Consider the following 14,994-nt stretch of genomic DNA (forward strand, 5'->3'; position numbering starts at 1 on the left):
TTCAAAATTGAACCCTTTTTAATATTTTTTTTGGTTAAAAGAAAGCTTAGGTCTTTTGATTTAAAATATTTTTGTTGGCTTAGTGGGATTCGAATGGGATATCTATCAAAATAAATATTTTGTAACTCAAGACATAAAATTTTTCACTTTTTTTTTTGCAAAATCTAAATTTTTTTTTTCGAAATGGACCTTAAAGTGGGATTCGACTGGGATATTTACCAAAATAAATGTTTTGTAACTCAAGACATACCATTTTTGACTATTTTTGCAAAATCAAATTTTTTTTTTTTAGAAATGGACCCTTCAAATTGACGTTTCGAAACTGTGCATTGGTGGAAAGTCTAGAACCATGGTAGGCGTTCATATTGTTCAGGTTACGATGATTTTCGTCAAACAACCCGAATGTGAACAAAAGAGCGTAATAGAGCGTAAAAATACACACAATTCATTCAGTTTCTTGATGTTGTTGTGGATATTTTATTTTTTACCCAAAAGAGCACACAAATTAAATGCCTCTTTTTGCCTACCAATGGTCTAGAATATCAATAGTCAGTGTTTGTTATTCATGAAATTATAAATATGTAGTTAAGTTACTTTATTTTATTCGATACTAGTTGACCCGGTGGCATTTACTAATGTTAGTTCTTCAAGTTTCTCCAACCCACATACACCTGCCTGTCTCATTTATTTGCAAATAAAATATCTAAATTTGTACTGCATACTTTAGGGAGCTTTTTTATAACAGTTAACTGGACTCACAAAAAAAAATTTCCGAGTTTTACCCGGAATTTTTGTTCTTTACAAACTATATCCTGAAAATTTCGAATCGAATAAAAAAAAAATAAAATAAACGTGATGACATTACATACATGGACCATTTCATTTTTATATATATAGATAGATAAAACACATTTAATGATAAAAAAAATATATAATATTGTTTTATTATTTACATAGAAATGTAATCTTTATAATTTACTTAAAATTTATAATTTATTTACTAAATTTATGAATATTTTTTATTTTTTTACATTTATTATTTTTATTAAAAAACAAATAAATAACAATAATTTAATTACATATGTGTATAAAAAAAATTCAAAAAAAAAATTAATATTCTATTTCCATTGTCTATTTTCTTGCAATTTTCGTCATCATTATTTTCCAAAACAGTTTGCATGTAATGACCCCAAGCTAGGGTATTACTTTATCATTGCATATGAAACGTTTATTATCTAAAAAACTTAAACTAACTTTTGTTTTATATTCTGTGTACAAATCATGTAATATTGACTTAAAAACATGCATATTTGCATAATAAATTTTATGATTTAATAAACAATCTTTATAGTCGGACAGACTCAATTTATTGCTAACATTTCTTTTGACACCCTTAGCTTTTTTGGTTTCTTTTAAATCTTCCGTTTTAAATGAATACATCTTTGCTCTTAAACCCACAAATTCCTTCATAAGTATGCCATTGTTTTCATCCTTCATCATCCCTAATACCTTTTTATTCTTTTGTGGGATACCAAATTGATTATTAATTTCATATTCAGATGTATCGAATCTTGTATCGATATCATTTAATATATCATTATAGAAATCATCCGTTTGTATTGTATAAATGAATGAATCTGTGTCCATATAATTAAGTTGTACTTTGGATTTATATTTAGGCAAAATATAATCATAATGGAAATCATACATCTTCCATTTTGAAAGCTCTAGAATTGTAAATCCTAAATAAATTGGTTTATTATAATATGAAAAAGTTCTATTTAGTTGGATTGCAATCATATTCTCATCAAATATGCTATATGAATGAAATTCTGGCTTGGCAATCATAGCTCGAGCTCCAGGTCTTTTACCATCACTTTCCCATGCATTCACTATTTTAATGTTTTTACGTTTATCCACGTTTTCCATTGTTTTACCGTAAACCGCATTATTTAATAATTTAAAGAAATTTTTTTCAAACGTGTTTTTTGCATTTGTCCTATGCAAATTATTCAATGAAATATACTTCTGTAGCCAATTGGATTGTTTAAATTTTAAAATTCTATGTATTTTACTTAATTTTAAACCATGTTTTAAACATTGTTGTAAATTTTTATAGTAAATTACATACTCGCATTTATCATTTAAATCAATGAGTAATTTTTTTTCATTCGAATTGGGTGGAGTTTTGTTTTCACAACAGAATGGTAAATCATTGTGGTAATCATGGATTTCTTTTGGATATATTAAATCAACTTCCAATATATATCCAATATCCGAATCAGTTGGAATCGTTTCCAATGAAAAATTATCAATATCTGTTAACCATTCAAACTTGCCTTCTGGCAAAGCTTCTGACATTGCCCAACCATACAAGTTATTTGCATCTAAATATGTCAAGTATTTAGAAGGAAGTTTCTCATCATAATCAGAAAGATATTTGTTGTTGGCTGAAGAATACCTTTGAGAACATTGAACTATTCCACCTCTAATACCTTTTTGTAGAAACCGAATCATTTCAATGTCAGTAAGCAAATCCAATTTAATTTCAGTTATTTTTAGCATAGCATCCCAAGATAGGCCTGGTGCTGTATAATAGTGGCATGGATCCAATTTATAAATGCTTTTACAAACTGACCTGAAATTTTCAAATACGTCTGCTAATAATAAAACATCACTTTTTAAGTATACCATTAAATAATCTTCTAATGTCTTACATTCAAATTTACTCCAAACTTCTTGGGCATGTGTATAATCTTCTATAGAGCATTTGGAATCAGTTAGTTTGTTATAGAAGTCATCTATGCTTGGCAGACAAGTTTCTTTGAGTTTTTCTAAAGAATTTAAATAATTGTAGGGAAAGACGCCCTTTCTTATTAATAAATTGAATTGATTTTCATCGTCTGAATAAAACTCTTTAACAATTTTTAATTCATCTTTTGTTAAATTTTGTATTAAACTATCCAAACTTGATGGCATAAACCTATATGAATCTAGAAATCTAATTTCAATATTGTTCCCTTTATCACTCTTTATAGTTTTTGATAGAGATATATATAATTCCTTATTTAGGGGAATAATGTTAATGGGGCCATCGTCAATATTATTGAGCTCTTTCACAAATAAATGGCAATCATATGAAGAAAAATTGTGAAAAATGACTGGAAACAATTTAGGTGTTTTGGCATTAAGATTACAAGAATTATGAGCTGGTCCTCTATATTTACCGCTTAAATGACAGTGGTCTCTTACTTTAATTTCATTTGCAATCGGTTTAAAGCAAATATGACATATATCATTCAAAGCATAATCTAAATTTTCCTGTTCGGTTAAGGGTGTCATCGGTATAATTTCCTTTAAATAATGATCATTTAAAGATTTGACATCTGCAACTAATGTTTCTACAAACAATTTAGCAGCATCTATGCCTTTAAAATGACGTAGCTTATGACTTAGGTCATTATTGTTGATATTAGATTTTATAAAATAGGAAAATGCATAGGGAATATGTCTATCAACTAATGTTGTGGACGATTTGTTCCCATTCGGAATACAAGTTTGAATATTTTCAAATATGCATTCTGAGTCGGCATATATAACAAAAGGTACATCGAATTTATTTTTGTAATTTTTAAATTCTAAAATGGACTTATCTGGTGTGGGTACACGGAAAACCAGCTGACTGCAAATCTTCTGGTGTAAATCCAACTTGTCTTGATGATGAAAATGTTGGAGACAATCATCACATACAAATATTTTTGATTCATGTTTCGTTTGCTGAGATCTAATCAATCTGTAAAACACATTGCGATTATATGAATAATAAATAAAATGTATGTATGTAGAAATAAACAAAGTTTGATTTTTTCGATATTTCACTTACCTTGAAATATTTTTGATCCATATATAATGACATATGGTATTATGTGCAATATTTTTCTGAAGAAACAATAGATTGATGTGTTTCGACCTTTTAACTTTGCTTTTATAATAAGGTCCCACAATCAATTTAATGCTCTCATCATATCCAAATACATTAATGCTAATATTTGGATTATTTATTTCAAAGATTGATATATCTTTTACTTTTAATGGGAAGCATAACCCTTTGAAATTCAAGCTGTTACCTTTCACAGTGATATTTTCGGCTTCGATATTTACATTATACTTAGATGGACGACCAGCATCTTTTTTAAAATCAGCAATTGCTGAGATTATAGCCCATTTAAAACAGAATTCATCAGCATTTTTAACGTTTATGCATGCATATTTTAAATGTAATTTCTTTGGCAGTTCTATATATGATGAACCCTTTAGAGGTTGATATTTATTTAAATTTAGATAAACTTTTATTAATTGAACTAAAGTCCAACCACTATCTTTTTCCTGGAATTCTTCTGATTTTTTTCTGATGTTCATAATTTTGTTTGAAAATGTAGATTCAAAATCGCTTATATTCAAAATTTCTTCCATCTTGGTTTGAAAAGTTTTCACCTCTAATGGCGTGTTTTCCAAATCATCCAAATTGGGTTTGGCATATAAAGCATGGAGTTCAATATTGTACTTTAATGCATAGTGTTCTTTTAAAAAGACTTTAACTTTCTGCATGAACGGTGTGTAAGCTTCTTTTAAAAATATCTCAGGTATGAGACATTCTTCATTCATATTTTCATATGAAAGTGTCATCACTCTTTTTTTAAACGCGCTTTTCACCATTTTGACATCTCTAAATGGTGCTTGTACTAAGTCATTGGCCCTTGAAGTAGATGTATGATTTTGTTCATGCATTTTTAAATTTTTCTTAGCAAATAGAATTTGTAAAATATCCGCAACACACCTGCTTCGTTGAAATGCTGTCAAGCAACTGAATGATACTATATTTGTATTTTTACTCTCTATTGTTTACTAACGGAACAATATGAACTTGCACCACTGATTTAAATATATTAATATGCCAAGCTGTGTTTATGTTTGTAAATAACTTTATTTATATGAATTGTTTAAATTATAACAACTATATTTTATTATTTAATTCAGAACGATCGATTTGTCCGAACTATGTGATATACTGGATAGTACCCGTTTTACAATGCAGAAATTGAAAGACAGACAGACGAAGTTTATTGGCGAGGAGTTGAAAAGGTAGAGGGTGTAGTGTACGACTATCAGTACTAAACATTTTTTTGTTTCTCTTTTCCATATTTAAATGCATTTGACAATGATAATATTAATAAGCATCAACAGCGAAAAAGAAATAACAAAATATTAGTAATAAACAAACGGTACTCAATTTTTCTAGTGCTCCGAAATTAAAAATAGAATTTAATCATCTAATTCTCAAGCATGCTTATTCATACACATTTATTAGTCATGTACACTAAAGATGGGGAATCCCAAGATACACACATCTCTACTATCTTCTCTTTGTAGAAATACAAATATGTATTTCCTGTTAAAGACTATATTAGCATAAAAAAAAACTTTGTAAAAAAGATGAATAAAATGACAGCCGTACGTGTGATTAGTTTGAGTATTTTTTTTTTGTTTTGACTACTCTTTATTATACTCAATAAATTTTTTTGGGTTCTCGAAAAAATTCTAATTTCATAAACACAGTTGCACTTTTTCACTGAAAAATATAAGGCCCTAATTTTGTAATTGTGAACGCGTAACAAAAAATATAAAATTTTATAAATCACTACGGCATTGCGTTTAGTCAACGCCGAAATATTACGATGTCACTTCTATTGTCAAATCTCAACGTAGCCGTGGTTGCCATTGTATAAATTGATACTAAAATTTAAAATAAAAACATACAAAAAGATGTACTTATATCGTGTTGGCAATGCTGTAAGCCAAACAGCTGTATGGCGATTATTTACTTTTGAATCCATAAAATATTTGTCCAAAGAAGACACAAAAATATAACAAAATAAATATTAAAAACATAAAAGTGAAGTTTTCTGCTGGGGTAGAGAACGATACTTGTGGAAGCTCAGTACTGGAATTCTGTAACTTTTTAACAACAAAATTTTGTCGTTAAGTTATCAAAATTCATAAGTTAACAATACTTATCGTTAAGAGATACTCCGAATTGAATTATACGGATTATTTTCGTTAAAAATAGTCGGTAAATAACGACATTTGTCAGGTTCTAATTAAGCCATAACGATAATTGTTAAGAAGTTATTTTTGTAACATAAATATTTGAAATAAGCCGTTCTTTGAAAGTACGATTGGTCAACCTTTTTGTGTTCGTTAGATACAGACTGATTTGAGTTTTAAATATACAAATTAACTTGCCTTAATTATCATTTGCTTTTAAAAAATAGTATTCGAATTTTAAGAGCAACTTTTATATGGGGCATAATATCCTTATTTAACACATTTCTGGAGTGTATAATGTTTATTCCTATATTCAAATTTCCTATTGAGCAATTTATTTAGCGATATGATACGAGTATAAACTTATATAAAAGCTAAAAAATCGATTTTAAGACCGTTTCATCTGAATTTTTCGACGGTCCTTATAACAACAAATATCTAAATTCTGAATCAATGATCACTTGTGGTGGCATAGACATATGGATTACACTGGGTTACTTTGATATTTAGAAAAAAAAACTCTTGTTCTTCTGTTTTCAGTAGGTTTCGCGAATATATGTATTTGGGGGAGCTGGTGTTTGATTTTTAAATATAAATGCGATTATTTATATACACGACTACAATTTTATCTACGAAAATACAGTGTACATTTTAATAAATAAAAATTATTTTTTTAATTTTAAAAATAATGAACTACTAAACACGTTTTTTCTTCTAATTTCCCTAAACTGTACACTTTCTTTTGACGCGTTAAAAATGGAGTATTTTTGGTTTTGTTGTTACTGTTTTTGTTGCAGTTGAACTAGTTTAGTTTTTTGTTTATATATTGCAAGAGAACAATTAAATGTTTTGTTAAATATACTAGAACTGGAGAACAAATAGTTTTTTAATATGTAAATAAAATGTTTTAAATGTAAAAACAAGTTGTACACTTTCTTTAGACGCTGACTGTAAGTTTGTCATTCCGTTTGTAATTTCTACATTTTTCATTTGCGACCCCACAAAGTATACATATATATTCTGAATCGTTATATGTAGATAGAGGAGTCGATATAGCCATGTCCGTCTGTGTGTTGAAATCAACTTTCTGAAGCCCCCAAATAACTTACATACACGAATGATACATCAATATCTCCGAAATTCTTCCGGCTCGGTTAAAATCGAGAAAATCGGTGCACAAATGGCTGAGATATAAGGAAAAAACCGGGACAACCTCGATTTTTTACCTATTTTCGACCCATATCTGGATTACTAAATCATTAATATAGACAATATGGATATATAATGATAGATATTTCAAAGACCTGTGCAAATCGGAAAAATATATTTTAACCCGAATTTTTTTTTTCACCAAAGTTTTTATACCCTTCACCTACGTGAGAAGGGTATATATAAGTTTGTCATTCCGTTTGTAATTTCTACATTTTTCATTTCCGACCCTATGAAGTATATATATTCTGGATCCTTATAGATAGCGGAGTCGATTAAGCCATGGCCGTCTGTCTGTCTGTTGAAATCAATTTTCTGAAGACCCCAGATATCTTCGGGATCCAAATATTCAATAATTCTGTCAGACATGCTTTCGAGAATTTTGCTATTTAAAATCAGCAAAATCGGTCCACAAATGGCTGAGATATGAGGAAAAAACCAGGACTATATCTGGATTACTAAGTCATTAATATAAACAATATGGATATCTAATGATAGATATTTCAAGCGACGTATATAAGACCATAGTAAGTTGGATCTACAATGGGTCAAAATCGGACAAAATATTTTTTAATCCGAATTTTTTCACCAAAAAAAAAAAAAATTTATAAAATTTAAAAAAAAAAATTATAAAATTTAAAAAACAAACATATAAACTAATGGAGGTTATGTCACATGCAATTACATATGTACGTTTGAACGTGAAAATTATGAATCGTATGTATAACGTGAATTTTTACATACACATGGAATTCCATATGTATGGAATACATGCCATCTGACCAACCCCCCCTATTAGGCCTCATAACAAAATGTATATGGAACTAAATTTGAATAACAATATATTTCAAACCAAAAACAAAATGCAACTAACCCCCAGTAACACGAAGTCTGGTTATGTTTCAACTAATAGTTATACTGACAGTTTTCATACAAAAATAATTTTAAACGACAGTATCTATAACTATTAGTTAAGGCATAACCAGACGTCGTGTTAATGTTGGTAAGTAGTTTTTTTTTTTTTAATTTTATTTTATATACATACATACTTATTATAGGCCTTATTCATAATCGATTTTTTAATTTATCAAAGGTTTATAAAACAAATTTAAAAAGTTATTATGAATATTGAAACTTATTTTTTAATATTCAATTTCTTTACTTTTTGAACTATTTCTTCCAAACTATCATCGTCATTAGTTGATATTTTCCGTGTAGCAGTTGTTGGAGATGATTTATTATTGACCGATACATTTGTGGCTTTTTTTGGCTTGGAAGTTTTTGGTGTAGTACCAGTTGTTGGTGGTAAATCATTGTTTTTCGTTTCATTTGTAAGTTCTTTCTGCTTCGGTGTTTTAGGGGAGGGAGTATTTCCAGCAGCTTCAGATTTAGTAGCTGATTTTTGGAGTGTATTGAAAGTCCTTTAAACTTTCAATTAGTTTCTTACAAGTTTTGTTGGCATTATCAATTTTAACAAAACAATTTTGGCAAACAAATTCTTTGCCCTGCTCGTCAGATTCCAATTCACGTCTTATCAAATTGGCAATTAGCTCTGTCGGTTTGTGTCGAGAAATGTCAGTTATATCCCCATTGTTAAGGGCACAAAAATTACCACATTCAGCCTGGGCACGAGTCTAAACAGATAGATACATATGTGGAAAATTACATTGCTTGTAGTAAATTATTAGTTTTCTTTCGTTACCTTTCTTTCCTCTAAACTTGTTATAATGTTATTACGAATTTCCCTTGCTTCTATAATATCGCGTGCACATTTGTTGCATACATATATTTTTTTAACTTTCCGTGGTCCCAGTGTGATTCCAGTTAAATTTTCATATTCATCGATTGTTATGATGTTAAGCATTGGAGTATTATCCGCTTTCAAGGCGAGACAAATTTTACATTCTTCATTTTCGGCCATTGTGTGAAACTAAAAGAAACAAAGAAGTATTACATATAAATACATATAGATTTGATAAGTATTTTAATATTGAAATATTATCATCCAGTCTTGTACGTGAGATGGGAGGGAGCATTAATATATTACTCCTCGAAACCATTTTGAATTACAATACTGTAATTTCCCTGCTCGTATATATTTTGTATATGTTTCTGAAAGAAGTTTTAACATACGTGTAAAATAAAAATTGACTCATTTAAAGGTACCGGCCCAATCAAAAATCGTGAAATTTTTATTAAAAATTTCAGATTTATCGAAAAAATTTTACAAAACGCAGATTACAAAAGAAATATTATTTAAATTCACCAGATATCACGAGGTATATAACGCAGAGCGGTCTCTTTTATGAAAAAACAAGTAAGAGAGCTATATTCGGCTGTGCCGAATCTTATATACCCTTCACCAAATTATACTTTAAAATAAATTTTTTTATTTAAACAAAATTTATTTTTTTTTTTTTTTAATTGTTTTAAAAATTTTTTTTAAATTTTTTTTTTGAAATTGTTTTTTTAATTTTTTAAAAAAAATTTAACCATTAAGGCTCTCTTGTTGAAGAGCAAATTGTTTTAATTTTAGTTATACGATTTAAATACTTATTGTCGGGTCTATAAAAGGCACATTCAATAAATAAATAAAGCGTTTAAAAAAAATGTGTAAATTTATCTTTTTTAATAAAATACAATACAAAAAAATGGTTTGAAAGTATCAAATGAAACGCAAGAGTACTATGCAAGTACTAAGTAAGTACGATCGTATCAACTTTTCCATCTCTGATGTTTTTGTTTATATTCCTCTTTGTGATTTTCGCTGTTTTGACGGAAATGCCACTTGATAATAACACAGGCCAACAAATTTCTTGATACCAGAGTATATTTTTCTAAAGTTTTGAGCTGCGTTGAATCCGAATATGAATTCAGAATTTGCTATATTCATAACATTTTCGTTATGAATGCAAAAAAAAAATCGATCTTTCTTTTCGCCTTTATCCCTGGGTTTCAAGTTTTTTTTTTGAAATTTTGTCGCCCTGTGAAATTTTAAATGAATGATTAATGTTGCGACTGACTATCACTATTATTGATTTAAATAATATTTAACAATACCAACTTACAAATGCAACAGTTGTTGTTCAATTCTTCACCAAATAAATATTTTTTTCACCAAGAATTTATATTTTGTTTACTTAAGTATTTTTCTTCAACTTGTTTTATACAGATTTTTTATTATAAAATATAATAATTATTTGTTATTATTTTACAAAATAAATCTAATAACTGACTTAAAAAAGCGATATTGTTATCGTGGCTGTTGGCTTACTAATGCTTTGGCAATAAATTTGTGTTAGTTTCCAGAATGTTTTAAATATAGAGAAAATATACTTACTAGAAAAAAACTCAAACAAAAAAATTACTCAAAAAAGTTACACATACGAATGATGTTTTTGTTTTCACGTAGTTTTTTTTTTTTTGCTAATACATTCTCACCACTTAGGTTTTTGAAATTATCCATTAGAATTCTCAGTAATTGATAACAGAATCGTAAATTTTAAATACATTTATAGCATTCGAGTATATTCGATTTGTCATATTTGTTACATAATCAACAGAAATTGTTGATTACTGTTGCGACTGAGGGATCGTTAAAAGTAAATGCATCGCACTTAGAGATGCTAAACGGGGAATCCCGTGATTTTCGGGATTTTCCAAATCCCGTTTTTCATAAATAAATAGGGGAAATTGTAATTTTTGTGTGACTTTTTCATTCATTTTGACATTCTACATGGCCGAATATCTCAAAGTGATGTTCAGCAAAGTTGTTAAGCTCAACTCCTGCTACAATATAGTTAATAAAGGAAAACGGTATTTTTGGTTTTCCTTGAGTGGGGCTCTAGAAAATCAATTCTTCAACATTTTTTGTAAGTTATCTATCAAAACTCAATTTAAATCCTCTTCAAATGAAATTGATTTTATCTCAGATGAGGAGCTCGAACAAAATGAAAATATTTCGATTGCTAAAAGGCTAAAAGATATTATTAATAAATGTAAAAACCCCAAATAACAATATCGAAACCAAATTATAATGTAGATTTTCAACTTGCAAAAGAAATACATCATTTTATTTCTGAAGGAACAAGAGGAAAATACTTGCAGATTTGTTATAAGTATTTGCAAACGGGTTTGCCAATGTGAAAGATGTTTTTCGGCAGCAGCATATGTCGAAAAAAAAATTCGTTCCAGAATGGCAGATGAAACCATAGATGCAATAGTATTCTTAAGAAGCTATTTAAAATAAACACTTTTTATACTAAAGTACGGTTTTTCACCAGTATGTCGATTTTTTTCACGAAAAATCGTATAGCAGAAACGCATTCTACGGAAAATTCTAAGAAGAAACCAGAGGTCTAAAATCGCATTCGTCTTTTATCCAATGATGGCTGACTTCATAAACGCATTTTGCAAAGCAACACTGCAATTCATAAGCGGAGTTCAGTATTAAGTGCGAATGGTATTGCATCATTGCATCATTGCAAATGCAAAATTGTAAATGTTTTTGTGTGTATTTTGTTATTGGATTACGGTAAAATTTTGCATTTGCAATGATGCTAGACCATTCGCACTTAACAGTGAATACCGCTATAGTGTTCATAAACGCAATAGATTTTGTTTTGGCAATGTCGCAAGTTCATTATTGCATGAACTGCTTTTATTTATGATTCTTTACAAAACATTTATGCGTTCATGAATGTCACAAAGAATTGCTTTGCCTAGTAATTGCTTTGCATTACTGCGTTTATGAAGTCGGCCGATATTTCAGTATATATATTTTTTTTAATAGTTTTTTTATTGGATAAAAGACGAAATGCGCAAGATAGGATTTGATTTTAGACCTATGGTTTCTTGGGGATAATTTCATAGAATTTTGCGTAGCTTGCGTTTCTGCTATACGATTTTTTACATTTTGATCGTCCATACAAATCGACCCGGCCTAATGTACATACTTTATTGTTATTTCTTCTTATATAATGACTCATGCAAGTATTTTATGCTTTTTAGTGTCTAATAAAAATGAATTGCTAAATAAAAAATTTACTTTCAATTGTAAAGACATAATTATGTACGTTTCTTTCTTATAATTTTCGGGATTTTAGATTTCCCGAAATACCGAAACCCCGGGTCGGGATTTCGGGATTCTTTACCAAATCCCGAAAAATCAGTCCCGATTAGCATCTCTAATCGCACTACAGAAATCAAAATTTAACAATAAACCATTTTTCACTATTATTGATTTAAATAATATTTACCAACTTACAGATGCAACAGTTGTTGTTCAATTCTTCACCAAATAAATATTTTTTTCACCAAGAATTTATATTTTGTTTACTTAAGTATTTTTCTTCAACTTGTTTTATACAGATTTTTTATTATAAAATATAATAATTATTTGTTATTATTTTACAAAATAAATCTAATAACTGACTTAAAAAAGCGATATTGTTATCGTGGCTGTTGACTTACTAATGCTTTGGGAATAAATTTGTGTTAGTTTCCAGAATGTTTTAAATATAGAGAAAATATACTTACTAGAAAAAAAACTCAAACAAAAAAATTACTCAAAACAGTTACACATACGAGTGTTGTTTTTGTTTTCACATAGTTTGTTTTTTGCTAATACATTCTCACCACTTAGGTTTTTGACAACTGAGTTAGGTCTTTGACAGGAGATACATACCGCTCTATGTATATTAAATTATCCATTAGAATTCTCAGTAATTGATAACAGAATTGTAAATTTTAAATACATTTATAGCATTCGCAATTAGTCATTTATACATATACACTGAATCAATTAAGTCTCCGTACAGACATACTCATAATATAAACTAGCAATTTATGGTCACTTTTCAATACATATTTAAAACTTTTTTTAATTCATTTTATAAAAAATCTTATAAACTAGAAATCAACATAAAAAAAATACAAACGTTTTCCTTAAAAACATAAAAATTTACATAAATTCAATAATTGTACGAAAAGTATCACCAAAAAAGTCTCCGTACAGTTAACCGTTTTAAGGCTAGGAATCCCAATATTAAACTTAATTGCATTTAATATGTGGTAGGTCCTCCTTTCTAAGCAATTGCTTAATTTTAATGGCTGTGCATGGAATGGACCAGCTTTGTTGTTGTCAGGGAATCCAAAAATAAGCAAATTTTAATGGATAGAAAGAAAATTATTATTAACTTGCAAAATGAAGGAAAAAATCTAACCGAAATCAAGGATATTGTAAAAAGACCACGCTCTTCCATTCAGTACGTTATTCAACAGTTCAAAAAAACCGGAACAATGGCAAATAAACAAAGAACTGACCATCCAAGAAAAATAGATCACCACTTAGAGAGAAGAATTGTACGATTTGTAGAAGGTAATCCAAAAATTAACGCATGTTTAATTGCGGGAAACTTGAAAACTAGTGATGAATTAACGGTAAACCCCCAAACTGTAAGAAACGCTCTTAAACTAAATGGATACAATGGTCGAGTAAGCCGTAAGAAGCCCCTTGTTCGAAAAGTGAACATGAAAAAGAGATTGGATTACGCTATCGAGCATATTGATAAAGATTTTTTTATTTTGGGATCGAGTTATTTTTAGCGATGAAAGTAAATTGAATGTTTTTGGTTCTGATGGAAGAGAAATGTTATGGAGAAAGCCAAATACTGAAATGAATCCGAAGCATTTGACGCTAACCGTAAAGCATGGAGGAGGTAACGTTATTGTTTGGGGTTACATGGCTTCATCTGGGGTGGGATAACTTATTTTTGTTGAAAACACTAAGGTATGCAATATGCATACCTTAATATATTAAAAGAAAACTTAAAACAAAGTTCTGGAAAATTAGGCTTGGGACGTTTGTATTGCTTCCAACAAGACAACGATCCTAATCACACATCTAGATTAGTAAAGGAATGTCTTATTTATAATGTTCTTAAGCACTTAAATCGCACAGCTCAGCACCTGATCTCAACCCGATTGAGCATATATGGGATCACTTGGAAAGAAAGGTTCGGCAGCACAATATAACAAGAAAAGATCAGCTAAAAGCCGTTATAATGGAAGAGTGGTATAAAATAGATTCCCTGACAACAACAAAGCTGGTCCATTCCATGCACAGCCATTAAAATGCTGCAATTGCTCAGAAAGGAGGACCTACCACATATTAAATTCAATTAAAATTAATATTGGGATTCCTTGCCTTAAAACGGTTAACTGTACGGAGACTTTTTTGGTGATACTTTTCGTACAATTATTGAATTTATGTAAATTTTTATGTTTTTAATGAAAATGTTTGTAGTTTTTTTATGTTGATTTCTAGTTTATAAGATTTTTTATAAAATGAATTAAAAAAAGGTTTAAATATGTATTGAAAAGTGACCATAAATATCTAGTTTATATTATGAGTATGTCTGTACGGAGACTTAATTGATTCAGTGTACATACCATCAAAAAATTGTGGGTATATTCGATTTGTCATACAACAACTTCTGTTGATTACTGTTGCGACTGAGGGATCGTTAAAAGTAAATGCATCGCACTTAGAGATGCTAAACGGGGAATCCCGTTCCCGAAAATCCCGGGGTTTTCGGATTTTCTAAATCCCGAAGCCCGGGATTTTTTAATTTTAAATCCCGGGGTTTTCGGGATTTTCCAAATCCCGTTTTTCATAAA

The 14,994-nt window shown here is 29.1% G+C and overlaps 2 protein-coding genes across 4 annotated transcripts; both read right to left on the bottom strand.

Annotated features, from left to right (window-relative positions):
* Positions 1-1,175: 1,175 nt before the first annotated feature.
* LOC135957667 (uncharacterized) lies at positions 1,176-4,694 on the bottom strand. Its single transcript, XM_065508452.1, has 2 exons — positions 3,884-4,694; positions 1,176-3,793 (listed from the first exon to the last, which is right to left on the bottom strand). Exons 1-2 carry the CDS (start codon positions 4,684-4,686, stop codon positions 1,195-1,197), a joined length of 3,402 nt encoding a protein of 1,133 aa, XP_065364524.1. The 5' UTR covers positions 4,687-4,694; the 3' UTR covers positions 1,176-1,194.
* A 3,465-nt stretch (positions 4,695-8,159) lies between these two features.
* LOC135958014 (uncharacterized) lies at positions 8,160-12,791 on the bottom strand. 3 transcript variants are annotated; one of them, XM_065508878.1, is made up of 3 exons: positions 12,581-12,791; positions 9,017-9,244; positions 8,160-8,948 (listed from the first exon to the last, which is right to left on the bottom strand). In XM_065508878.1, the coding sequence occupies exons 2-3, from the start codon at positions 9,233-9,235 to the stop codon at positions 8,703-8,705; spliced, it is 465 nt and encodes a 154-aa protein (XP_065364950.1). In that variant the 5' UTR covers positions 9,236-9,244; positions 12,581-12,791; the 3' UTR covers positions 8,160-8,702. The 3 variants fall into 3 exon arrangements, with proteins under 3 accessions (XP_065364950.1, XP_065364952.1, XP_065364951.1); XM_065508880.1 differs by having other exon boundaries at positions 12,573-12,791; XM_065508879.1 differs by lacking the exon at positions 12,581-12,791 and adding an exon at positions 10,383-10,575.
* Between the last annotated feature and the right edge of the window lie 2,203 nt (positions 12,792-14,994).

This window comes from Calliphora vicina, chromosome 4 (assembly GCF_958450345.1).
Source record: "Calliphora vicina chromosome 4, idCalVici1.1, whole genome shotgun sequence".
In the NCBI taxonomy this organism is placed as follows: domain Eukaryota; kingdom Metazoa; phylum Arthropoda; class Insecta; order Diptera; family Calliphoridae; genus Calliphora; species Calliphora vicina.